The 27,314-nt window shown below is 43.5% G+C and overlaps 1 protein-coding gene across 1 annotated transcript; it reads right to left on the reverse strand.

Moving 5' to 3' along the window:
• Window positions 1-704: 704 nt before the first annotated feature.
• Window positions 705-27,309, reverse strand: FKBP15 (FKBP prolyl isomerase family member 15). The gene is given in 32 exon segments (XM_066980522.1): window positions 705-2,638; window positions 2,640-2,654; window positions 3,083-3,173; window positions 3,682-4,295; window positions 4,297-4,443; window positions 4,646-4,753; window positions 5,292-5,402; window positions 5,873-5,965; window positions 6,333-6,485; window positions 7,179-7,334; window positions 7,667-7,803; window positions 8,319-8,490; window positions 10,078-10,110; window positions 11,936-12,038; window positions 12,712-12,806; window positions 13,503-13,613; window positions 14,010-14,119; window positions 14,628-14,721; window positions 16,165-16,268; window positions 17,031-17,130; window positions 17,382-17,501; window positions 18,234-18,282; window positions 19,059-19,204; window positions 19,655-19,798; window positions 21,273-21,341; window positions 22,330-22,479; window positions 22,954-23,052; window positions 24,147-24,221; window positions 25,466-25,535; window positions 26,164-26,254; window positions 26,574-26,683; window positions 27,164-27,309. Coding segments are annotated over 32 exon segments (3,783 nt in total). The 5' UTR covers window positions 27,217-27,309; the 3' UTR covers window positions 705-2,578.
• Window positions 27,310-27,314: the final 5 nt, after the last annotated feature.

A 27,314-nucleotide genomic window follows, 5' to 3' on the forward strand; every position in this document is an offset into this window, starting at 1 on the left:
CCAAGGGTGTTCAGGAGCACAAGGCGCTGTCCCACTCCCAGAAGTGAGGACTGGAGGTGATGAGCAGGGCCCAGGAAAGGAGAGGGGTGTCCCCACCTGCCCCCAGGGTCAAGCCCCATCTCCACCCAGCACCAAGGACTGGAGCCCATCCTGTCCCTCCGCTCTCACTCACCCTCCCTGGGACACGCACCTCTGGCCCCAGACCAGCACCCAGAAGCCAAACCAGGCCCTTCCGAGTCCCTCGTGAAGGTATTTGGCCCCAGCTCAGGACTGGGCAAGCGACCCAAGAGCCTGCTGCCCCTACAGGGAGCCCAGAGATTTCTCCCATTCACTGCTCCAGCACCTCACACTAGAGGAAGGTACAGAGGACAAACACAACTCAGCTTAGGTGCTAAGGCTTCAGCAGGAAAAAAAAAAAGGGGTAGGTATGGGTGAAGGCACAGGAAATTGCCACCACATAGAAACGCTTGCACCTGCTTTAAGCCTCAGTTTCTGCACCCCAGTCCCTACAATGTGACAGCCTGAGGAGCTGCAGCCAGAGCACAAAGGAAACTCCTTTTGTCCCCCATGAGAAAGGTTTAACAGTAAGAACGGTCCCAAAGGAAGAGTTTTTAGACCAAACTTGAATCCCATGTAAGTCAGTATTCAAGTGCGTACAGATAGATGCATCCTGACTCAAGTAAAGTCCAGGCAAACAAAAGATACAGGTTTAATTGCACTTTATTTTTCAAGAAGTGAAATGCAAATCCTTCAGGTTGTTTATCTGTATCAGAAAACAAGAAGTGGAATGTATTAGTACTAGTCAGGACCTGCACTAGGACACTGCCCCAGAGAGGGCTTCCAGAGGCCCCATCAGTATTTATGCTCAGACCTGCACATGGGAAGGGAGCCCCAGAAGGGGGAAGCCCCAGAAGGGAAGGAGGCCCAGAAGGTCAGGGTTTCACACCCTGTCACGGTTCAGCACTGAATAATTATTCTGTTCTTTGATTCCTGGAGCAGCTTTCAAGGAAACTTAAGCTAAAGTTCACCCTGTGACACAAGCGGCCCCGTGGCTGGCTGTCTCACAGGCTTTGGGCTCTGTGCTTGGCCATTTGCCACATACAATGGGCAAAGCAGGGACAGGGACCTGCCAGACTGCTATCCTGACACAAAGGAACACCCAGTACTTTTACTCTTTTTTCCCCAAGACAATGGCATTTAAGAGGGCAGAGATCAAACTCACTTTGGAGAGGACAAGAGAAGGCAGTGGAAACTAAATGGTGGCAGGATTATTTTAAAAACTTCGATTTTTATTAACGGAAGAGGGTGGTGGTGCTATTTGTTTTAGAGACACTGTATGAACTACTTCTACTAAGTTGCATCAGGTGCCAGTGAGCCTAGAAATAAGAGTGCCATGAGAAATCCAACTTGGCTGCCCAGCTGTCTGTCCTCACTGCTCTCCCCTCTAGCTCCACCTAGACAGAGAAGTTACAGGAATTTACACCCCAAGCCCTGGCTGCACAGCAGAGCCCAGGTCAGGCTGCTTTATACGTGTCCAGCCACCATCAGGTTAACTTGTGCTATGCTCATCACACCTAAAGCAGCAGAGAAAAAGGCACAGGAGAGGGGTTTGGCTGCCTACAGTAGCTTTTCTCTGAAAAAGAGCACGTTACACATCTGTGTTGCTGCTTTCTCTGGCAGTGCTGCACAACCCAGCAGAGAAAACCTCACCTCTGCATGCAGACAGAGAAGAGATGAGCTGTCCGCACAGGCTGCGCACTGAATCACTTTCGTGAGGCCTTGGTGAGCCTCAAGCTCCTCCGTAAGCCACAGCTGGGGATCTGGCTCCTCACAACAGCAATTACCAGGTGCTACCTGTGGGCTGGGAGCAGCGGCCCAACAGAGCCCGACCTCCAGTACCACTAAAGGGTGCCTCCCCCCAGCAGGCTGCAGGCCAGCGAGCCCACGTGTGCTGCAGCACTGAACGTACAACAGCACCAACCTGAACCTGTCAGCCCCTGGGGTTTCCAGAAGCTGCCTGTGCAGAGCCTTCAGCCTCCAGGAAGCATCCGCCTGCATCTCAGCTGGAGATCCCACAGCACTCTAAGCCTATGGAGGTGAGGTGGTGCAGAGGCGTAGAGCCTAACGCTGGGGACTAACAGGAAAATTCCAAGATCATCACTGGGGAAGGAGAGGAAATTTTAGTCTGACTTTTATGAAAATAGTTACCTACTGCAGGGTCCTGCCAAACTCGTTCTTCGGAAGCACTTTACATAGCTCATATTTGCATAACGTTTCAGATTAATGAATCAACGGTTCGCAGAAGTAGGACAGCAATACAAACATGCAGCGAGACTGGTCAGCTCCTGCAGCTTGTCCCACCCTCTGCGCATGTCTGTCGGGTCAGAACGACGGGTCTGAGTGCCCAAGAGTGCAAACCAGAGACACTTGCTCTCAGGCCCTGTCAGCTTGCAGTACAATAGCCTGGGAAGTCCCTGGTTGTTCACAACTGTCCCATATCTGCAGCTTGTTAAGTGCTAAGTGCACGGGAAGAGACCGTGCCCAGAGGAGAGGGCACATAGGCTCACCAGCCAGCTCTTCATCCCAGCCAGTCCAGATCATCATCATCGTCATCAGCAAAGAGCGGAGCAGGAGGGGGGACGCCCCTTCATGCTCTGGAAGTCAAAACAGGGAGAAATTTGTCAGTCTTAACAGCTTCCCAGTAATTAGTAATTGCTATGCAACCCAGGCTCTGAGATCTCATCAACTTTATGGAGCCTCATTATCGATGTTTTTGTATTTCTCATACAAATCTTCTAGGAGATTCCTACAGGCTAAAGGGATAGGAGAGAGGAAGACTAAAAACCTTTCAGTTAACCTGTGAAGAGTTCCTAATGTCATGCCAGCAGGAGTTTGTTGTCACTACCTCAGCCCATGCAACTCCAAGCTCAACAAGAAACAAATCCAGACTCTGAAAATTTATACAGAGAATGCATCGAAGCTCCAAGCTCAGCAGGCAGGAGCCAGTGAGCACCTGCTGCCACAGGAAGGATTTTTCAGGGAAAATGAATTAGTTTAGTGTAGTGGAAAGACAAATACATACCACTTCCTCCTCATCCTCCTCTTCAGAGGGAACTTGAGGCTTCAGTGGTTTACGAGATGTTGTTTTAAAGAAGTTGTCATCCTCAAAGAGGCTAGAAGACAAAGAAAGAACAGTTTACAAAGAAAGAACAGTTTACTTGCAGACTATGGGATCTTAGCTTCCTTTTCCATGTTATATTAAGAATGATGTAAAAGCCTCGTCATCAGACAAACTGCTTAGGGTTTTGAGGCACGTGCTACTTGCCAGTGCAGGACAGTTCAGTAACGGGGCCTGGCAGCCATCTATAGCAGATCCCAGAGGAACGGCACACACCCCGCACTCAGCTGGGAATCGTTCACAAGGGACAATGGCAACACCACCTCCACCCAGCTACCAGCTGGTTCTGCAACTGCCTCCCCGCAGAGGGTGCCCAGGACAGCCTGCGCTCCGCCAGCAGCCGGTTGTGCCTCCCAGGACTAGCACCGTGATGGCACTGCAGCCCTGCACGCATGCTGTGCCAGCCACTGGTGGGGCTGAACCCCTCCCTCGGTGCTGCCACACCAGTCCAAGCTGATCAGCAGGAAGACAGGACTGTGGTGACCCCCGCAGTCATACCTTACCTGGAATCTTTTTGCCTGGGGCTGGAGCCCAGTTCCTGCTGTTGTGGGATTTCTCTGATGGCAGCTGAGCTTTCCTCTGCTGTGGATACTGAAGCAGGCTCCTGGTCAGAACTAGCTCCATCTGACAGGTCTGTGCAGTTTCCTCCTTCACTACTTAAGGGAGGGGGCTCTAAGCCTCCCACAAGCTCCTCTGCCTTCTGCTCTGCAGATGGCTCCTCTGGAGGCACAGCCACATCCACTTCTCCAGACCCGGTTTCTAGAACAGAAGGTTCCGCAACTTCTGCCTGCAAAGACACTCTGGAGGGACTGCGTTCAGTCTCAGCTTTCTTGATGGGGCTGCTCTCCTGCCTCTGCCCAGCTAGGACAAAGTCCTCATCCACCTTGGGAACAGCCTGTTCTGCAAGCTCAGGCTGCTTATCGGGATTTAGGCAGGACTCTGCTCTGGAAGAGAGGGACTCCTGAGGGACCTCCTCCTGTTCCGACACCCCGTTGCTCTGTGCTGTCTGCTGCTCCTCAGGCATCCTGGCCCCGGCAACCAGAGGTGCAGATTCACCTTTCTGGTCACACACCGGGGAGCCTGTGCTCACTTCTCCAGGACCAGCTGGGCAAGCAGTGACCCTGTGCAGGGCTGTGCTGCACAGACTCTTCGTGGTCTTTCTTTGCTCCAAGCGATCCCTCCGGCCTCCCTGCTCCAGGTTCTTCTGTTTTACTGTCATGCTCTGATTTCTCCTGCTGCTTGTTGAGTAGCTGCAGTGTTACAGTCTAAGAAATTGAACAGAAAGAGTGTAGGTTATACACTAGACAGACAAGCCATCACAGATCCCTGTATGTTCTCCTACTGCCGGGCTGCTTCGCCACCCACAAACTTCTGCTTCAGCTGTTTCAGATTCACAACACTTTTTTGTTTTAGCCAAAGCCTTAATTTCTCACATTTACCACCTCATATCCCTTACTGCTGTTATACCTTAATAGTGTTCATGACAACACCCAGAACTGTCCTGCCACTGTAGGTCTCTTCCAGTTCAAATTCACCCCGAAGAGACTGAAATACCCCATTCATTATTTTCTTTACCTGGAAAAGAGTAAGAGGGAAAGAGATACAATTCACTAACATGTGAAGCACTTGATTCAAGAACAGATACTTCTCCAGGCAGAAGAGCAATAAACCCAAGCAAACACATGCTGTTTCAAACAATCCACTACTTTTCAAATCAGGAATTCCAACAACAAAGCAGAACGCATCACATCATTTAATTCAGAACCATTACCTACACAGCAAACCCATTCCTCCAAAATGGAAGCAGGTTGTACAAACCCAAGGCAGGCACTTCTCCCTTACTACTTCGAGTTATTACTTCAGATTTTCAATCTAAACTTAAGACTTAAGGTTTTAAACTAAAAAGAGCAACAGTGGTCATCAGGAAGATGTCCTTTGCTCCTCTATGGACCCTGTTACCAGAGCCATGGTGCTTTTTTTAATGGAGAAAAATGCAAAGAAAATGGTAAGGCTGTTTTTATCTGTTTTTCCTTCTCATCTCTGCTCAAAGAGAAATAATTTGGGGGTAAATATATCTGCTCAGAAAGGAGAAAATTTTTATAGTCAAACTCACTTCTTCTGTGAAGTCTGCAGGTGAAGATCTGTCCTGATCCTTCTCCAGTTCTTGGATGCGTTCTTCATAGTGAGCCTTCAGTACTGCTACATCAGACTGCAAGGCTGAATACTGCCAAAGAGAAACAAAAGTTAGAACAGCTCCATAATGAAATTCAATTCAATAGTAAACCTGGTAAACTTTTTTTTTAAAGCGAGGTGCGAATTGCTGAGTGTGGACTCAAAAGCAGGGCTTTTATAGAGTTGCAGAAGACTTTACTGAAAGTAACACCAGCAAAGTAAAGAAATCCAAATATAGCCAAGCACAGACAGACACAGCCAAATCCTTGGAGATGCACAACCAACCATGTAATTAACTCTTCCAGTTCACATAATACCAAGAATGGCCATGGCATTATTAAGATGCCAGTGAAAGAAGGGCTAGGTCTCATCATTTGGCCTGTTCTGGTTTGCTGGAAGCAACACGGAGTTTTTCCTTCCCTCTCATATTCCTGAACTCATGTTCTTGTTATTTAGGACACATGTCCTGAGGCCAATCATTACTGCACTACAATTTTCATTCAGCTGTGTTATTCCCTTCACCTTCTCTTTGATAGACTCCAGTTGTTCCAAACGTTGCTGAAGGTCGGACAATTTTTGCTCCTCTGCTTTTTTCAAGTGTTTTAGAGCCCCAATCTGAAAGACAAGAACTAGAGCCCATCAGTTTACAGCCCTTTTCAATGTCACCAAATTCAAGACTATTTCAATAACTGGTTTTGAGCAGAAATATAACTGTATAGACAAGCAGAAGAGACTACAGCTGTTGCTTTAGTTTGTCAGCGTTGACATCTCAGGCCTAGCTCACTCAAGGGTTGCAATAGCCAGCTCACCCACCCACCAACCCAGTGTAACAGATGCAAGTCTGGACACATCCTGTGGACTAGATCAAATTCCGCAAGCAGTCAAGAAGTTCGAAGTCAAGCCACAATTGGGTGGCAGAAGACTTGGTTACAGTCACTGGTTACTCAGCGCTGTATTCCGGCAGTAAGGAACAGCCCTTTACCTTCTCTTCCAGCTGGGACACCTGCTGCTGCAGGGAGTCTCTCTGCTCACACACCTCCTGGTACTGCCTGGCGTGCTGCTCCTTGGCCGAGGCCAACGTACGTTCACATCTGGCTTCCCACTGGGATTCCAGCTCTGCCTGTATGAGCGATAGCTGCCCATCACGTAAGAGATCATTAGAAACAAACACATTTGATTGGTATTTGCATAGCTGCCTGAAAGCTTAGGGCCCAAACAAGAGGTGGGAAAGCAACATCTCCTGCCCTAGGCTGCAATGCCTACACAAAGACAGCAGCCATCATCAGCTCCTGCCCACACCTCTCAGAGTTCAATGCCAGCCACAATTCTGCAGGCTGGCCTAAAGGGCTGGCCCAGACTTCAGGTCTCTTGGCGTATTTCTAAGCAGTCTTCCACACATCAGCAGTGATGTGTTCATCTCTCTACTGGGAGGTGAATTTGAGGTCTCTCCTTTCCTCAGATTGACATTCTCTTTAAGACAGTCTAAAGATGCTGTGTGCCAGTCTGCATCACCGCTGCATCAAAATTTGCAGCAAAGTCAGAAGCCTGTGACTCAAGTCAGAGAATGACTGGGACCCAGCAGGCTACTCAAATCATGCCCTTCCTTAGAGAGACATCAGTGTAAATCCTGGAGTCAGAAGTAGTGTCACACACCAAGGATATTTCAGAAAGACAAAAAAGTGAACCCTATGTTAAAGTTCACCCTTAAAAGCAAGTGGCTAATGTTTTCATTCTTTCACTACCTGAGCAGTTTTCGTGACTATTTTCTACCTATAGATTCCTTCAAGTTTTCTAGACACCCATTGGAGAAGCTCCCACAACTCCTCACCTGCTCTGCTGCTGCCTGGTCAGTCGAAGTCCTCGCCTTTTTCAGCAGCTGTCGAAGCTTGTCCAGTTCCTGCTGATACGACCTGCGTATTTCTTCCATCTCTTCCTCTGCTTGAGCTCTCTCTGAAAGGGATTTCTTTTTCCTCTCAGCAAGATTCTGCAATATAGAACAGGACTCAGGCATAGGCCAGACTGCACAAAAGTAGCTTCTCTTCCTTTTGCTTAAAGAGCTTGTTTGAAGAGAGAATCATGTTTCAAAACAAAGCTGAATTGTATTTTATAGATAGGAAGGTTAGCATACTATCAGGTAAGAAAACAAAAGGACATGTAAACACAGAGGATCCACCAGCACAGGGATCCTTGTCTGCAGATGATTCACTTAACCTACGCATTTACAAGCAAGATCAAGTTTTGTTTTATTTATTTATTTATTTTTTAAGTAGAGAGCTGAAATTGTGAACCTCTCTGCAAGGCTGGCACAGGACATACCCTTTCAAGAGTCTCCTTTTCTACTTTTAGGTCTGCCAGCTCTTCTTCCAGTGCAGTAATCTTCATGTCCAGGTGTTTACGACTCTGCTTCTCAGCTTTGAACCTAGTCTGAGTGTCCTCAGAGGCTTCTTGGAGCTCTGCAAAAAACACGCTTTACCGTGGGTTTCAGCACTACATGTTTCAGATTATGTTTCAGATTAAGACTGATAGAAATGAACAGTGCATCTCTTGCACAATGAGAAAACCTACGGTTTCTATCTGCAGCAGGTACAGCAGGAGCCTGAATTTATTAAGAGCTTTTTCTGTGAAACGGGACTGTTTATACCTCAGCCTCTGTCCGAACTTTTCAAACCAATAGAAAATTTAGCTCCTCTCTAAAATGTTAAGACAGTAAGGCCAAGAGCTTGCTTCTACAAAAGGAACCCCTGTGACACACCGACTTTGTTCATCAATTCAGCCCACTGTCCTGTTAGCAGCAGCAAGGATGCACATACCCTTCAGACAATTTAGTGCATTTATATTCTTTGATACCCTTGTGACTGACCCTAGGGAAAGCAGGAATAAACACCCCAGAAGAAAAAAACCCTATGACTTACAGAAGTGGAAGAAGAATGACATTAAGGAGCTCTCACAGAACAAGCACAAGTCTTACCTGCTAACTGTGCTTGCAGTTTGTTGAGCTGTGTCTCATGTCGCTCTGCCTCCTGCAGAGCAGCAGAGAGCTGTTTCCGCAGGTCCATTTCCTTCTTTTTGTGGGCAGTCAGCTCCAGTTGCAGTTGGGAAACCTGTGCTGTGGCAGCTGCTAACTCCTCCGCAACTTTGGCCTGTATCACAGAGCATGGAAAAAGGGGGAAGAAAGAAAATAACAGGGTAAAAAAGCATGAGGAGGCGCCAGAACTGTTCTCACAGGAAGAACTGATAAGGTACAGAAGACCTTATCAGGGCAAGTGCTGAGATCCAGCTCCTAGAAGACACCTCCCTGTTGAAGAGGTACTAATAACCTTTAGCCGTGTTACCAAGAGTCGTTCAGCTGTAACCTGTCCAGACTGACTAGAGAGTTACATTAGGCCACCAATAACCTCATCATATTAACTTACGTCAGGGAGTTCCCAGGAAAGCTTAAACATATTTTTAAGACTATTACCAGTGCTGGTGGCTCTGCTCAGAGTTGTCATGCTATGACAGTATCTATGCAAGTAAAAGCCTGGACTGTAAGATCTAATTATTCTCAATAAGCTTACAAATCATTGAAAAGCCCCACAACACAGGCTTGTTCCAGCTAAATAAGCACCTTCTCTCCCAAGCACACAGCATGTAGTCACCTTGAGGTACCTGCATGTGTAATGCTGCCATTTTGGAGCATGGTTCTCACAGTAATTTGTTAACCTGTTTAAATTTAGTATTGCTCAAAGTCAGTGACTCATGGAAAACCAGGTACTGATAGAGCTTGTTAGACTACTTGCAAGCAACATGTTAGGAGAGGCTCAAGTCATCAAGACAGACGCAAAAGCTATGTTCCCGTTCTTATTGTGTGGGATACACAAGATTTGGAGGATGCTCTGCAGAGACAGAACTACATCTGTCAGAAAATCTCTCTTGCTGCAGGGAACACCTGAACAGATTGTATATCTATGCTTACATTTGGGTTCCTAACAGGCTTTCATGGTTTTTGAAACCAGTAAGTTCTCCTGAACTGGAGCTTCTCTCAGAGACATCTCCATGAGAAAACTACAGACTATGACCACCACCTTCTGGCAGAGAAGAGCCGTAAGCAAAGTGTTTCCAAACATGGCAAAGATGAATACGTGCTGACTTCAAGAGCTGGGATTCTACACCATTAATTTTTAAGAACCATTTTGACAGAGACTGTCTAAAGACAGATCTGCTTTCTTCTTTTGCTTCCATAAACATCTCATCACATTTCAGGATATTGACTTCTAGCATGCTAAAAACAAAATAAAACCCCACAGCATATCTAAAGGTTATTTTGACACCTGCTATTATTTTTAAGGGCACGCAAAGAAAAGTAAAGAGGAAATTCTATGCCAGGAACTATTATTAGATTTACATTTCTGCAGGGAACACTTCATGTCTATACTAGCTCAGCTCCAGCCTCCAACTTTCAAGTAGTGAAAATGTGTGATCCATACCTGATCTGATATGATCACATCCTATTTCTCCCACAGAGGAGGTGAAATGAGCAGCAATGCGACAATGTTCTTCAAAAGGGCTCCCCAAGAACGAGGGGGCCAGTGGCTACGCTGCCAGCTATAAAGCCTTTCTCTGAGTGGAAGATCTGTGCTAATTTAAGATCTGAGGCAATTCTTCTAGTCAGTTCAAGAGGAAGCTGGGCTGGCACTATCTAGGGCACAATCAGCTATCATCTACACAGTCAGCAGACACTGCCTCACCTGGTCCCAGCCCCGATCCACTGGCAGCATGTGCTAGGAAGAGAAAGCAGTGACAGGAAACAGGAAGAGTTAAGAACACAACTTGAAAGGCAGAGACATTCATCATCATCAGAAAAGCTAAATGCTTCATTACAGGAGCCTGATACATGCCAGATAAGCACTTAAATTTTTCCAAGGACTGTAAAAACTTAGAAAAGCCTTGCTTAAAAAGAAAGAATCTAAAGAGATCCTTACAGATACATCGCACACCACGTGGATTACAGAGGAGCAGTCAGCAGACTGGCAGTCAGCAGGTCCTACACGTGACTACTATTTTGTTGCAGTAGAGAGTGCGGAGCACTACCAATCGTTACGGAACATAAGCCTAGATTGAAAGCTGTGATGTGCTCTGCCAGGGTCAAAGATCTGTAACCCCAAAGCAGCAAGTTACTAATATTTTTCACAGAGACCCTGTCTACAGATGCCTGGCCTTTATTATGAAATAAATGGCAAGTCCCAATTTTTACGTAAAGAACAGATAAAACAGTTTAAAATTCTCTTCCTTGTTTCTCTTACCAAAAACTACACGTGCAACTGTCCACAGCAGCAGTCACAGAATACACTATGTTAGATAAAAGACAGAGGAAGGAACACCAAGCTTCAGATTTACAGTCAATCCTCCCTCAAAGCTAGGGAAAAGTTTCTCTAGTGCAAGTCACGGCTTTTCTAGCCTAGTCTAGCCTGAAGTCTCTTCATGTAATAGTATTGTCACCTAGGCAGTGTCTGCTCAGTCAAGTGGAGTCCTACTGCAGATGATGTCCAAAAGATTCCTGAAGATTTTATCTTATACTTCTAGAAGACGTTCTCTCCCCAAGTTACTTTTCTACTTTTCATGCAAGCAGGATGTTGTGCTCATTGACAGAAAAGAATTGTATTTGTTTCAGTCTGACTTGGTTAGAATCTCTTACGCTCCCAGTTATAGGTATGCAACCTGGGCTCTCAGTGGAAAAATATAGTCGACCTTCATCTGCTCATATCAGCAGATGTGCATCAGCCATATATTACTTTATTTTTACCCTACAGACAGACTTGCTAGCACACTTTTGAGAGCAGCTGTTTCCATCACACTTAGGTGCACCAAGTCATGGTTCTCATGCAGAGCAAACAATTTTATTTGTACTGGAGAGATGCACAGCTCAGCAGGGGAGCACAGTGCAAGGCTCAGCCTAGTATAATTTTAAGCTGCTAGAGAAAGCATAGAAGACACCATGCAATTACAGATCTCAAAGCTGGCATACCAGGGTTAGGCTGTTATGAGTGCACTTCACAGGATAAAAAGTCGATTTAACTGGTTTAAGAAGCTCTCTCTCAGTAGCCTCTTACTCAAAAACACAATACTTTATGCTAAAGACAGTATCTTTTGATTGCTATAAAATGTGTATCAAAACCAGAATGAAGAAGCCCTAGTAGGAAATTATTTTTCTTATAGCTACGCTCAATCTTTATGTCAGTTAAATAGAAGAAAAAACTCCTCAGAAACTCTCAGCACAACTAAGTAAGTGATGTGCATTTTCAGCCAAAGCCCCACGGCACACACAATACCTCAACATGTTGGCCATATACCTATGAAGTTAAAAGACACTGTTCTTAAACTAAGAATATTTAAGCTGTGAAAGCACAAAGATCTAAATACTCTGTGCTGCTTTTATCATGAAAGCCATTAGAACATCCCAAATTTTTTTCAAAACTGCTTTCAGAACATCATTTGAGAACTGCAGTGGCCTTGCAGAAGATCTGACTAAAGAGATTTCAGCCGGTTTTACTGCAACAAGCCCCCTTCCTGGCTGCTGACAAATCTATGCTGTCACCATGGTTTTACCTTCTCTTGCTCTGCATGCAACACTCTTGCCTGTGTGTTTTCATTCGTTGTTTGCAGTGAATGGTTCCTCTGCTCCATTAGCAAGTTACTTTGTTCGACGTATCTGTGAACAGTTGTAGATGGAATGAGCATTTATGTAAGTAAGGACACGGAGCAAAAGGTGATCAGACAAAAGGCAGTACTTCAAACCAGCTTTCATTAATGAGAAGTCCCAGATGATTCTGCACAACGTCCTGCACCAGGAAGTTATCTTAAAGTGGAATGGGTGTGCCTGGCTTTCAGCCCAGATTATATCTGTTCAGATATGTGCTCCACCTCTCTGATACTAGTTTAATGTTCCTACCATAGAGTCAAGATTTTTGAAAATCTGGTAACCACTGGCCTCTGCTATTTCCCTGAAGAAATTATTCCCCTTCTTAAACTTAATGGAATACAACACTGGAACTAGGAACACAGCTTCCTGTACAACTCTTTCCATTTTACTAAAAGGCTAGCAAAAGCAAAATAACTCCTAGGAACAGAGAAAGCACACTCAAAGAAGATGGCTCAAGATCTTTCCCTTTTATATATTCACATTTACTGTAAATCCTAACTTTGGAGATATACCCCACAAAAAATAAACCATGCAAGGACAGAGAGGGCTAAAAACAACATCAGTACAAAAAAAAATCAGAACATCTCCATCCTAGAGAAAGGACGCCCCCCAGTTATGCCTAAGTATGTGTAAGCTAGATACCCTTTGCAAATGCAGACACACCATATCCTTTACTCCTTACCTCTGATTTCGCTCAATCAGCTCGCTGATCTTCTCGTTCTGCTCCTCAATCCGACTGCTCTTCTCAAATATTTCTTGCTTCAGTCTCTCATTCTCCTAAAGTACAGCTTAACATGAATATTCAACTTAGACTTCCTTATAACACTGCCTAAATCTTTGTCCTGTACAAATGGAGTACAGTGGTGAGGCTTATCACCTCCTGTGGCAATCACAGGCCATCACAAAAAGGCACCATGCTAAATTCAGCAGGAATCCTGGAACAAGACAGTGGTTGCCAAGCCATGTACTTGGTAATATTGCATCTGGTTGACTTTTTCACCCTCAAGAAAAAAAAGATTGTAAAGCTGCTGCCTAGAAAAACTACAAAGCAGAAGACAGGTAGCAACGAATAGAAGTAGATGGTTCTTGCAACATGGTACTTCCACTGTGAAACTCACTTCTGCAAGATGTGGTGGGTTAAATGTTTACCAGTTTAAAAAGAGACTGAGTTTCTTTCACATGAATTCTCTATCAAGGGCTATTAAATACAAACATATAAACTCTGGCTCCTAAAGTCCCCAAACTAACTGTTGGGAGGCCAGAATAGCATGTTTGTGTGCCTACATGTGTGCTGTGATGGAAATTGTTGTATACCACATGCTTTTCCCTAATCAGCTGTTTTTGGCCGCACAGAAATAGAACGCAATGATGGATGTACATTTGGGCCAAACCCATATAGGTATCCTCATTAGGAATAATACAGTGGGCTCCAGTTCATGGAGTAAACAGTCAAGTAAGGCTGCCTACACTTACCTGGATTATACGTTGGATGTTGCTCATGATCATAGAGGCTTCCATAGTAACAGAGGAAATACCAGGCAGTAGTGAAGTGTTACCAGCATTTTGTTTCTTCAACTCCTCCACCTGTAGGGATAAATCAAGCCAGATGAAATGAATTTATGGATGTAGGTAAGAGTCAGACATCTGCCAATTCACCTTTCTGTCTGATGAGCTCTAGGGCACATGCTACGACATCAACTGTGACATCTCCTGAAGGGCACTGAAGCTCTCCAAACAAAATGCATATGACATTTAAAAAAATAAGCAAAACACCTTCCCCAAAGCTAGTATTAACTTTTGCATAGTAGCTGAATTGCTACCACTTTAAGGTCTGATAATACTGGGTACTGGAATTTTCATTAAGTTAGGACATGCTTACAAGCTTAATGTAGGCATTTAAACAGAGCCAACTCCCCAGACTACGTTTGGAGAGGACATTGCACCAACTTTGTTAACAAGCCTGTCTATGTCACACATTACCTTTGCAGCCAGATGATCCATTTTATCTACTACTTTGCTAACAGCCATTCGGATTTCAGTGTTATGTTGCCGAGCTTCTGTCATCAAAAAGGAAGTAACATCCCCAGGTGCTTGAATGGAAAGGAGAGAGAGAACTACAGTCACAAGGGAGAATTTTCTGCATACAGATGTACCAAAAGCAATGTTTAGCAGTTTGCCGCCTATCAGATCGGATGACCACTATTTTTCCCTCACTGCCCCACACACCTGCCCTCCCCACTCCCCCGTCAGCCTAACATTTCTAGATAGTTATTAGAAACTAAACAGTTACTGTTGTTTTTACAGTTATATTCACAACTGGAAGCATCAGCTATAAAACACCTTTAATAATACATAATCTTGGGAATACACCTAGATATTGCCTCCCCTTTCACACTGCTCAAAGTTCCTTTAGCTAAGAAAAAGTATATTTACTGGGAAGTATTTCCCCCTCATTGGTATTAAAAATAAGGACTTGTGAAACAGTACAGCATTACAGACAGTAAAAGCGTATGTGACCATTACTGCCCAGATCACCATTATAAAGAGCTCACTATTGGTATTAAAAGCCTCTGTAAAGCATGTACTTTTTAAACATACCTTGGTAAGGTGTGGGATACAGCTGGCCTACAGGCTGGAGCTGAGAAGCAGATGTAGCAGTTTGGGGGTAAGCAAGTGGCATTCCTGGATATGGCTTGCAGAACAAATTCAACAGATAAGAATATATTGTGATATTTTCTCCCCCTCATACTTAAGAGGTCTTCATGTCTTTTTTAACCCCAAAACAAGGATGATATTTGGAAAGAAAAAAATAAGAGTATGGAGCAGAAAGTCAAATTACACAACAGTCATAGTAAAGGAAAAAAACAAAGGCACTCTTCTTTAAAGGCTTAGGTATGTGTTCATATTACAGCTTAGTAAGTTACCTTCTTCACTGAAGCTTAAGCCAAAGCATGTTACCCTGTGTTTGTGGCAGGCAAAGACCGGCACAGAAACAGCTCACTGGATGTGGGGTACTTTGAAGTTGTGCTAACTTGAACATGAGAGTATTTCTAGGTAAGGCTCACAAAGTGCAACACAATTTGACTGCAACTTCCCTTCTCAGTGCTCGTCAGAAGCAGCTAAATAGATCGAAAAATGCTAGGAGTACTTCACTCATTAACACATTAAACACCTATCAGTTTACTCTCTCAGGAAAGCAAAAAAAGTATCTTGAAACTTGGAACAAGTTATATTAAGATTTCAAAACAGGGTTAAACTTTCAAATAAAATAAAAAAATACATCCAAATCACTGTGAAGCTAAAACTTCACTTTAATGACTTGTTTCTATTTACTCAGAAAAGTTCATTTTTTTCTACTTACTTGCCACAGCTCCTGCAATTTCAACATGAGGAAAACAAAGCCAAAGCAACACGCCAGTTTTTCTTTACATACTGTTTTTATTCATTATCAAATGTTTTCTCAATCTGTACCTTTCCAAAATAAATAGTGCTTCTACATGGTATAGACCACTGTTTGATTTCCAGAACCTCCTGAAAATAGGTTAAATAACTAAAAAAGTGTATGATAATAAGCCTGGATTTATACTTCATAGAACTATCTGTACAATGGCTTTGTTCCAAGTCTTCACTATCTGTTCTAAAAAAACCACACCTAGTGTGTGTTAAGCCCCTAAGAAGTTTCCTTGTTAGCAAGCAGGTCACACCACAAGCCTTTTAAAAGGATTATTCTTTTGCTGGATGAAAAGTGACCTGCAAACATGTTAAGTGTGCAAGTGAGCTCTCACAGAGAAACAGACCATGACTGAGGAAAACCTTAACTAAAATACTGCAGTTTTCACCTGCCCTACAAGTACTTGGAAGTTTGTTTTAGTCACTACAAAAGCTGATATTGAAAAAGGCTAGTTAATTCTTAGTTCATCTTTAAGAAGCCATCAGCATACAAAAACCCTTTCTAATCAAAATCTAAGAGGCACGTGACTGAAATTTGAGAATGCCAAATAGTCTCAGGAAGCAGCCTAGGATTCTCATCCTTACGTGTTGCTACAGAGTCCTTGCTCCCAGCAATGGAGAGGACAAGAAGGACTTCTGAGAAGAGACGGAAGTGCTAATATTCTCCTCGATTCGATTTTGGTACCTGAAAGCCCTGTGATCCGCCAGGCAGAACTGAATGGGGTTGGATTGTTGCAGGTATTAAAGCAGCAGAAGATACTGGAGGCACAGAACCAGATGCTTGAGGTACTGAAAGGGAACAAAGAAATCCAGGACATCAGAAAGTAGCTAGAGATAGTTTACCTTCTCATGGTTAATATCACTAAAAAGACAAAAATTTAACACAATCCCATCTGCAGTCTTGTGAAAAATCAAATGCAGCCAAAGAAGAGAGTTGTCTTTCACAGAAATTTCACTCCTAACCACAAATTCCATTTAGGTAAACTTTTTCCACTCAAAGATGCTCTGAATTGACTGACACAAGATGTTACTCAGGTTGACTCTGAAGACTGCTCAGCTGACCAGTAGCTGACATTACTACTTTATCATGGAGAGACAGGTCAAGTCCATGCCAGGACTGCTAGCCTTCTAATGCTCTTTGCTATGATTTCCATCATTTTCAAACAGAAGATTTTTCTGTCTAATGGAAAATGATTTATAACTGTTTCATTTACAATCCATAGAAATCTCAGATGTCCTAGAAATCTCAGTGCCACCCCAGTACACACAGTGACGGGATGACAGGGCAGCTCACACACTTTGCAGCGTGGCTGCTTTTCCTCAAGCAGCGTACACAAGATGACAATGCAGATGCACTCCAAGGGCTTTGGTATCATGCTTTATGAATTAGTCTACCAGTGAAGCTTTGGATCAGCAACTCTTACTAGAAGCTATCTATCAGTTCCTACTGCAGTTCCTGACAGCAATCCTCTACTCAAACAGCCCTTGTATTTGAAGCCTGCAACAAAGATAAATTTCTCTATACAAAACCCAGCCTCGCCAGCATATTACCTTGTGGTGACACTGTAGGCAGTACAGCATGAGCTGGCTGTGATGGTCTCATGGAAGATGAAGCTACTGGCTGCGATGCCCCTCTCTGTGTATTTGGATCCTAAAAACATTTCTACGTATTAAAATGAATGTTAAAGAACAAATTAACATTTTGAACTCAAGACCACTTGAGACTAGGTGTTATCCAATTAACCCATTTGAACGAGACAGGAATACTGGAATTGTTAAAATCTTTTGCCATAGAAATAGAACATGCATTCCCTGCGTAAATAGACATTGCTATGGATTCTACTTTAAGGAAGTCACATAGCAAATATTAAAAAAGAAGTCACACTGAAGTCATTAATGTACCTCTATTTCTGAGTCACTGGAGTCAAGCTGACTACCTGCCGTCCCGGCAAGGAAAGGCAGCATGGGCTGTCCCATTTTAGCCATCCGAGAAATTAACTTCGCCTTTGCTACATTTGGATTCTGAAAGAAAATGTTTACAGTTACTTTTCCTTTGCCTCTTAGCCCAGTATTTCCAGACAAAATAGAGGAGTCTAATCCTGCTAAATGCTTAAAGGCACTGACTTCACACTTAAAGCTCGCCTATACAAACCTGGTTCTTTCAACCAGAAAGTTTTTTTCCACCCAATCACTGACAAACATGCAAGATAACACTACAGATTTGTTAATCTGGATTACTTCATATACTCTCCTTCTGGGCTGACATTACTGCCATTACATAGAAAATCCATCCCTGCACAAAACACAGCAATAGTAAGGAAGTGATGTGGAAAAGTGTTTTCTGTTAAGAACAGTTTTTTCTAAATTAAGCAAGATGTTCAGCAGTCCTTTCTATCCTCAGACACAATCTTATTTTCATGTAGCTAAATAAACTTATGTTAAGTGTCCCAATTACTCTTTACTAACCATTTTAAATTTGTCCATTTATCTGAGAAGACAACTGGCTTTGTGAGTATCCACATGGGCAAAGTAACTTTGTACTCAAGAGTAGGAACTGGGACTCAGAACTGGGGCTGAGATTCATGTTCTGCTAACCCCTTCAAAAACAAGATATTAATCTACTGCTAATAATGCGAACATTGAAAATACCTTGCATGACGCTCACTTTATCTTCAGCAATACTGAATTCAAAGTTGAAATTAACTAAGCTTCCCTATGTAAGGCTTCAAATTAGTCAGGAAATAAAACACTTACTGCTAACTGTTCACTGATGGAGTTTGACTTGGCTCGAACAGCTGGCTCCCTGAAAAGTCAAACAGATGTGTTAATATTAGAGATCAATCAAGATGCAATTTAGGATTTAGTATTCTGCATTTATAAATAAGGTCAAATACAGCTCCCCCTGCAGAACTGTTTTCTTACATTTCTTTAGCTTACTTTTGGAGATACTTTGCAACATTACCTGTAGATTTCAGAATGTTATTATAAGGAAGTTGTACAGCTGTGGAATATCTGATTACAGAAAAACGATTTTGTCAGTTCCAGTAAGGGCCACGTGCTTGTACAAACAATTGTATCCAAGTCAAACAACAAACTACTTATTTGTGTCAAGAAAACAACAAGCAGTTAAACTTGAAAACTATTGCCTAAAAAGGACAACTGGCCCATTTAGTTAAAGAAACAAGTGTCAGTGTAAAATTTGTAATTAAACAAGTTAGCCATGACCCAAAACAAACTTATAACTATACTGCCACCTGAGATGAGAAAGCTGTTGTAACAGTACCTATACAGCTTAATAATGCTAGATCTCAGTTATACTGTAGATCACTAACATCTTTCCTGTGTGCCCATTTCGATTTCTTTAAGTCTGGAAGTCAGCATTCGAGCAGAAACCCTCCCGCAATACTCATCACACAATACTCATTGGCGAGCATTCCTCTGCCACACTGATGGCACTAAGTTTGCACATAGAGGACCCACGTTTGCCAAGTGATGTGTTAGTACAGCATTGTCTCTGATGTTTAAGAGCATTACCATCTTTTAATGCAGCAAGTTGTTTTTAACCATGCTCCTGCTTACCCAGGCTTTGGAGGTATCGTAGATGGAGGCAATAAAGCAGTATCTGCAGAGAAGCCATCTGAATTGGGTACTGGAGAAGGTGCAGGAGAATCCCTTGAGCTAACACTCTGTCCATCTGAACCAGAGCCTTCCTTTACCAGCTTCACCTTAAGAAGCACATAAATAAGACTTATTCCGGGCTCCCCAAAGGGGTTTTCAGCAACTTACTGACTTCTGATGACTACTCCTTTGTCAAGTTTATTCACTTCAAGTAAGAACATAAAACTGAGTTGGAACTGGAAGAGCTGAGTCTTTATAATTTGTCATTCCTCACAATTTAGAGATTTTTGAAAAAATTGACCCATAAATAAGACAATGAAGAGATCCCAGAACAGTTAGAACAGACACGTCTTAGTAAACAGCCTAGACGGATTTGTGTTGATTTTTTTTTAAATTTTAATTTTAAAAAGATATGCATCTTCCTGAGGTATTTGGTTTATAACAGTTTCTGAGCTATAGATCTCATGCCAACAGCTGGTTTTTACCTTGCAGACAGATGCCGCCACCCAACAACCACAAAGTAGATGTAAAATAAGTACTTGAGAGGAGACACTCACCCGCCTAACCTCCACCTCAAAAACTAAAGTAGAGTCTGGAGGGACACGGCCAGACACTCCCTGAGTCCCATAGGCCCAGGCTGGAGGAATAATGAGATACCGTCGTCCTCCTTTCTTCATCCCCACCATTCCTTCTTCCCAGCCCTTCGGTATTCAGAGACACCAGAAAATAGAAAGCAAACAGCTTGATTAGTGACATTACAGTTTCTTTTAATTACACTGATTAAGACTACTCCTCCGGTTATAGGAGATTTCAGAAGACATATGAAGAACTGCTTGTAAAATCTTACTCATTATAGTGGCAGCATTAAAACTGTATCTTGTGTTGGGTCATAGAGGCCTATTACAAGTTACAACATTAAATGAAGCATGAAGATGCAGACTCTGACATGTTCATAATAAAACCAAACAGATATAGCAATCTCTAACATGAAGGCTGTAGGCTTCCAGGTCTCCATACAGTTCCAGAACCCTGGTTCAAATTTTACATGCCATAACTTAAGCAGCTACCACAGATCACACTATCTTGGAAAAAAGAACTACACACTGCATGCAGAAATTCTGCAGTTGCATGTAGCTGGCAGGGGATACAGCGGCAATTTCTCTCAAAATTCAGGGAAAGAACAGGATTCTAAGCTGTTGAGAGATCAATTCCTAATTGCTATGGTTAGAATTAGAAAGCACCCACAGAAAACAGTTACAGGCAAGGAGGTTTAGAAGTCAGAGCAATGCAAATTATTAAATAGATGCAAGCATTTAACAGGGTGACTACCGCAGCCAGACAACATTAATAACAAGAGGCATAGTAAAAAAAATAAATAGAAAAATAGCACACCTCTAAAGAACAACTTATTATAAGTCAAATATGAATTATTCAGGTGATGGAAGTGACCTGAACAAGAACATCTCTGATTCACAACCTGATTTTACTGAAAAACAAAAGGGAGTACCTGGGCTGAAAAGTTGTTACATGGTCAGTATACTTGCACTTTGACTTATAGTTGGAAAAAAACCATTCTAGGCAGTGGTATTATCTTTTCTGAAACCATTCTACTATTTGTCAGTTGTCTTGACCTTTCCATGCCCTTCTTCCAGACAGGATAGAGGAGTTATTTGACCTTCTTAGTCATATGGTCTGAATTTTTGGGTAGATCTGTGTGGAACCAGGAGTTGGACTTGATGATCCTTATGGGTCCCCTTCCAACTCAGGATATTCTATGATTCTATTCTATGATTCTGCTTCTGAGGCACAATGAGTGGGGAGAACTAATTTTTTTCTCAAACTTAAATTTTCCTCTTTGGTCTCAGTGGACCCTGTTTCTAAGTAATTAAGTTACGTCTAGAAAACAAAACAAACACACCCCACACCAAAACCTGCTCTTGAAAATGGGAAGCTTCCTATTTTCAAAGCTGGACAACTTCCCAGCATTGCCACGGAGAAGGAGACCTGGCTATCCTGTGCAAATTAAGAAAACACACCACTTTGAGTGAGTCACCATTAGTGTTTCCTACCAAATGAAACATGTAACAGAAAGAGCATATAAGAATCCTGATCAAGGTCTTCAGTAATTCAAAGATTTGAGACAATTTTATTATAATGAAATTCCAGAAGTTCTACCTTGATGACCTTTCCAGATCCCAGCTTAAGGCGCAACAACTTGTCCTTGTTAATGTTTGAGTCAAATACCTAGAGAGTTGAAGAACAAACAAAAATCACATGGATTTCCCAACTCTTGAAAGATTCTGAACACTACTTCACACACTTCATAAGCTTCTATGATTTCTTATGTACTATTTCCCTTCCTGCTACCTTCCAAAATTAACTCAAAACAGAAAACAGAGCATGGCTAGAGTTTCTAGTCTATTGCACAGTACAATTTCTTGAAGTGAATGACAGCTGGAGACTGACTTTAAAATTGCTTCCAGCTTGATGGTCAGTACAGGACTGGTCCAACTAAAACACACTATGCAAACAGAACTGTCTAGACATTTCGTACATTGAACTCAGACATGGGTGGCTGAATAACTCCTACAGGAGATTAGAAGTAAGCTCTGCCATGTGTATCACTGGGTTTATGGAGATAAGCATGCCAATCTCTGAAAAGCAGGCCAAGAAAAAGAAACAAAGTACCCCAAAGATGAAAAATAGAAAGCCTTTTTTTAACTGCTAAAAGATACAACTGAAGGTGGATGCAAATGAAAAACCCTTTGCTACAAATCATAGTAACAGTTAAACCAGAAGTGTTTTAAAAAAGGTAGTGCTTTGGAATATCGAAGTATATCTTTTGCCTTTCTTTACAAAGGAACCGGATAGGACACAGATGCAGAGGTCACAAAAACAATCTATTTATCATTTGCAGATGTGCTTTATGACATACAGTCCTCTTCTTATCCCTTCACCAAGCTGTTTCCAAAGGAGCATAAGTAGCTTCACTGGCCCTTGTCAGCGCTTTGTTTAGTATTAATGTCAGAGCACCTATGAAGTTAAAAGCATTTCAATCACCTGAACGGTAATGGAATCCCTTATTATTCTACAGGTAATACACTTGACCTCAAAAAGTTGCCATAAATGACTAAAAAACCTTTAAAGCACCAATACTATGACAGAGGTGGCAGGTTCCTTCCTGAGACAAATCACACACACACACATTAGTAGGTGGCAGAAACATCTTTACCTGTCCAAGCCCATTGTTCTGGAACAGCCAGCCTGTATAGGCAACCTCCAGAGAGTCCCCTCCTTCGACTCCCTGCCCTTCTCCAAGAAGGAGATCCTGGTAGAGGACTGAATCGAGCACTGGGGAGCTGTTGCACTTAGCAATGCACACCTGCAAAAGGAAGGCTTATCAGCATCTCTGGCCATTAAAAGACAGGCAGTTTCCACTGTGACTCACTACAAATCTGATGCATTTCTTACCATACTGATCAAGCCCAGATTATAGCTGCATTCAAGAGGTGTTTCATGCTCCCTTGTGCTGAATTTTGCTGAGCTATGTAAGAAGGAAATACCCTCCTCTATGCTCTATAGAACTGGTGGTTTTAAAGCAAACTTGAGCAGAAAATCTACCAGAAATAACAGGCTCCCTGTCTCCAGAAGGCCTGTAGCTGATGAACAAACCTCAGCCAGGCTCTTCACAAACCTGCCTCAGTCACCATTATGCAGATGCTCAAAGCTGAACTTCAATGGAAAAGTAAAACTTTTTCACCTTTCAGCAATAACGTGCTCTTAGAGGTACATCTTCATTTGCCTGTAGTTCAAACAGCAGGCAGCAAGTCATACCTCGCACAGAGCGAGCAGTTACCTGTTTACCGAAATCCATCGCTGCCTTTTCTGACTCAAACATGATTGACCAGTTTTGTCTCTGATCATCATAGAAGGTACTGTAATTGTTGGGTTGAACCTGTGGGAAAGGAAATCAGTCCTACGTTATACATGAAAGATGTATTCAATTAAAATAGAACATCATTAAAAAAAACTGCATCCAACAGAAGCTTAAAATAAAAGCTAATGAGATGAAGTAGAGGTAAAAGAAGAATCCTGCCACATTACCACCCAAGTTGAGAATGCAGATTATTTCTGTGCTCGTTATAATGGAAGAATTGTTATAACTGAAATACTTGAGCAAGCATTACGTTCTTCATAGTTGCTGCAGCTTTAATGTGACGGTTCTTTGAAGCTAGGCTCTACTATACTGACATTACCTGCAAGAAATCTCCTTTTCATAAGCTTTGATTACATTTAGACTTCCATATTCAACCAGAAGAGTCACTCAGTACTTAATCCTAAAAAATTCATTTTACCATTAGTTGGCTACATAACCCATTAATCTTTTAAAACACACTGATAGAACTAAAGAGCAAGCTAGAATCCTGCTCAGAAATTTGGACTGAAGTTCTACTATTTCAGAGCAGAATTTCTACCTATCAACCAGGAAATTCTGTATCGCCTAACGACAAGCTAACAGCAGCAAATCAAAACACCATTTTTATGTAAAACCAGAAGAAAACAGAACTTCCTGAGAATTTACATTTTAAGGCTTACAGTGTTCTAAGTTGCTCTTATCAGGAAAATGCTGAGTATCAGGTTTCAGAGAGGAAGCACTTCCTCACCATCATTTCCATCTGCTTGCTCAGCTGTATTCTCTCAGCCACTTAACTATAAATTATTAGCAAGATGAATTTTGTTCTGTTGTAGAACTGCAAAACTCAAAACATTTCAATGATCTAGAGGCACTAATACAGCTCCTAGAGCATTCGTACTTCCCTTTGGAAATCCACTGATTTCATAGGGCTCTGCAAAAGGCAGACGTAAGCCTCTTGTGCAACGCATATTAGGAGAGCAGTACTCCCTGCCACCGTGACACCTCTTGCTATGTCAGTGAGGTGTTTGATCCCAAAGGCTATAATCTAAGACTTCAGAAAACATTTCACACCAAACAGAATTTGATTCTGAACACCACAAAGCACTGGATGCTTTTCTAATCCAGGGTCTTACCGTGAGCACGAAGCCTGGATGGATCCTTGCAGATGCGATCTGTTGCTGCTGACTGATGTAAAGGAGAATCCTGTACTGGATTCCATAAAGAATTGTGCAGGAAAAAAAAAAAGCAGACAAACTCAATGCTTTCAATTCTAGATTTCAGTGCTTCGTCATATTCTGAGCCTAGCACTACAGTATTGCCAAATACAGCTTGTAGCATCAATCTTCACAGCAAAAGTACTTAACGCTGTACTTAACATAATGTTGTAACACCTATTAAAGATGCTTGAAAACATGCGAGCTTTATTCCTGCAGATAAACAAAGTGGTTCAAAAATAATTCTTGTGCATTAAGCAAGATGCTTCAACTAATTCCACATTTTCCCCCCGTTGCTGCGTAAAAAGATGGTAAACTAACCCTTCAATAAGAAGTGCATGATGCGCAGGAATAATATGATGTAAAAGACGGAGTAATAGTAAGTTGGAGTTTTCCAAGCGCTAAGGAATGCAGAGGTAACGCTGCATTGACATGTTTGGCTCTACTTCCCTTTCTGCACATGTAGCAAGGCTTCTTCACTCAACAGCACCACTGCCAGAGACCTGGCAGTAACCAGCGACCTGCTCACAGCTGCGCAGGTTGCAGTAGCACAAGGGCTGCCTTGAAGGGCTGCCTTGCCCTCGTTCTGCTGTCTCCATCTTTCCTAACTCCCCCATGAACGGCACACCTGAAAGCTGCTCGGGTAGTAGCGCACCAAAACACTTTTTTTCCATCTTGCCAAAGCAGAAGGAACTTTGTGAGACAATGGGGATAGGAAACGCGCTATAAATAGCGACGTCAAGGATGGATCAGAATATCCAGTGTATGCTTTAAATACATCCCTTTCCTGGGCACTCCAGTGCCATGCTCTTACAGGAGTACTTGGGAAGGAAGGAGTGGGGAAGAGAGATTTTTGCTACCAAAATAACAGGACTTCACCAAAGCATCTCTGTACTACTAAAAGGTCTTGCTTCATATCAGTTTCCATGTGCACAGATTTATGATCCCATTGTCAAAGAGGTTCCAAGCAAATACCGAAAATCACTTCCAAAAACACACGCAATGCCCAAGTCACTGCAAAACATTTTGGGCTTAAGTGGGAAGAATTGTAAAAAAGAAAGATGTCAGCGAGGTAAACGACTGAGCCATAAATAATCCCAGGAGAGAAGGCAGGCATAAGCTGCAGTGGAACTAAAGACCTCCAACATCAAAAGCAACATTCTGGTGGGCTCAGAGAAACATTGCCTCACACCAGCGTACTCTTCACATGAAAAATATTACAGTGAAGCGTTTCTCACCTCTTTAGTGGCATGGTTCCCCACTACAGCTGCTCCATACTTGCCTTGCTTCAAGTACTGCCCATTTGTACTGGAAGACAAGTGAGATATTCAGCTGCAGAACTGTCCCTGCCTCAGGTCTCTCTCTACCGTCACCAAGCTTTTCCTCTTTAGAGTTCAAGTCCCTTTCCCCACGCTCAAACGTTAGGCAACCTTTCTTAGCTTGAAGAAACTACAGCTTCCTCGCTTGCCCACAGACTACAGGAACACACATTGTGCAGTTTGAGTTGAAAATTGCTCTTTGCACGGACCCGGGACAAGTAAGCCTTTCCACAACAGCACTCCCAGACAAACAGAAGTTTACTGCTGTCATTCTATGCTCATGCCTCAGTTTTCCACAAGCAATGAGACACAAGCATCTGACAGAGCTGGCCAGAAATGGTCCAGACATCAGGCCAGCACCCCAGGCTGCAGTTCTCTGTAAGGCAGAGACAGAATGCTTGCTGTTTATTTAACTACATAACCCTGAACTGCAGCACAATAACTGAACTTTCCTGAGCAGAAATTTTCATTGACTTGTGTGTCTGTGAGATGTAAACGCTACGTCCATGAGATGCCTCTTCCTGCTCATCCAAAAATATCTTCCCTTATGATTAGGTCCCAGGCCCCCAGAGACACAGGCTCTAAGAGGCACTGCAGAAAGCCAGTGCCGCACTTACTATCGATAAGCATGAACCGCAGTGGCCACGAAGACCGACGGCGCTCCTGAAGCTGCTGGGGCCACGGGTGCCTTCTGGGCCGCCTGACCTGCTGAAGAGCAAGAAGGAACCTTTCTTGGTGACACAGAACTGCCACATTTACTGGCCACTGACAACGCCACTAAACATTCCTCCCGCCAAGGAAACGTAACTCCAGAAGAGAATTTGAAACAAACAAAGAATGGTTGTCCAATGTCACTGCAGGACACCAGTAACCCAGGTGTACAGAGAGCACTACAGGAAGATAACACCATTAAACAACAGCTCAGTGAGCTGCTTGCACTGCTGCTCCCCACAAGGATGCGTTCAGCCCGCATGACCCATACTGTGCAGCTCCCTGCCCTTCCCGGGGACCGAGCCCCGCTACTCACCAGCTGCTGCTTGCCCCTTCTTGGGCTGCTTCGGTGCCGTGTACTGGAAGAATTCATTTCCCTGGCTTGAGACTGTCTGGTCCAGCCCAAAGAGAGAGGCCAATCTGGCACTAGAAGTAAAAAACGAACTAAATTCACCTTATTAACCCAGGCTTTGTAGGTAAGGACCGCCATTAGTTGGAAGTTACATCGCACACAAGGCGCTTGCCATCACTTTAGGCATAAAAAACCGACGCACGTTAAGCGGCTCAATAGCAACCACCGCATTTTGGAAAAAAGCAGAACTTTTAGGTGAAGAGGCCGGGCGAAGCAGCACCACTGCGTTTCGTTTCCCCAAAAACCAACGTAAGGGACAAATAAGGAACGAAGCAACACCAAAAAACAAATAATAGTTTACTTCAAAGTAACGAGTAGGACTGCCTTTATATTCAGCAGGTCGCTGTCACGTTACTGTAACAGCACCGGGCACACCGCCGCCGCTCCCCGGGCCCCTCCCGGGAGCTGCCGCCCGCCCCCAGCCCCCCGGTCCCGCTGGTCCTGGCAGCCCCGAGCCGCCTCAGGCCCCCCCGGCCCCCCCCCCCGCCACCCACCCGCCGCCGGGCGCCAGAAAATCGGCGTCGTCCTCCTCGGCCGCACCGAACATGGCGGCGGCGGCGGCTACAGCTGCGGCCCAGCCGGTGTCGTAAAGGGGGCTGGGGCCAGCGCGGCGCTTTACGGCCGGCGCTGAGGAGGGGGCGGGGC

The sequence above is a fragment of the Anser cygnoides genome, chromosome 20 (genome assembly GCF_040182565.1).
Source record: "Anser cygnoides isolate HZ-2024a breed goose chromosome 20, Taihu_goose_T2T_genome, whole genome shotgun sequence".
NCBI lineage: Eukaryota > Metazoa > Chordata > Aves > Anseriformes > Anatidae > Anser > Anser cygnoides.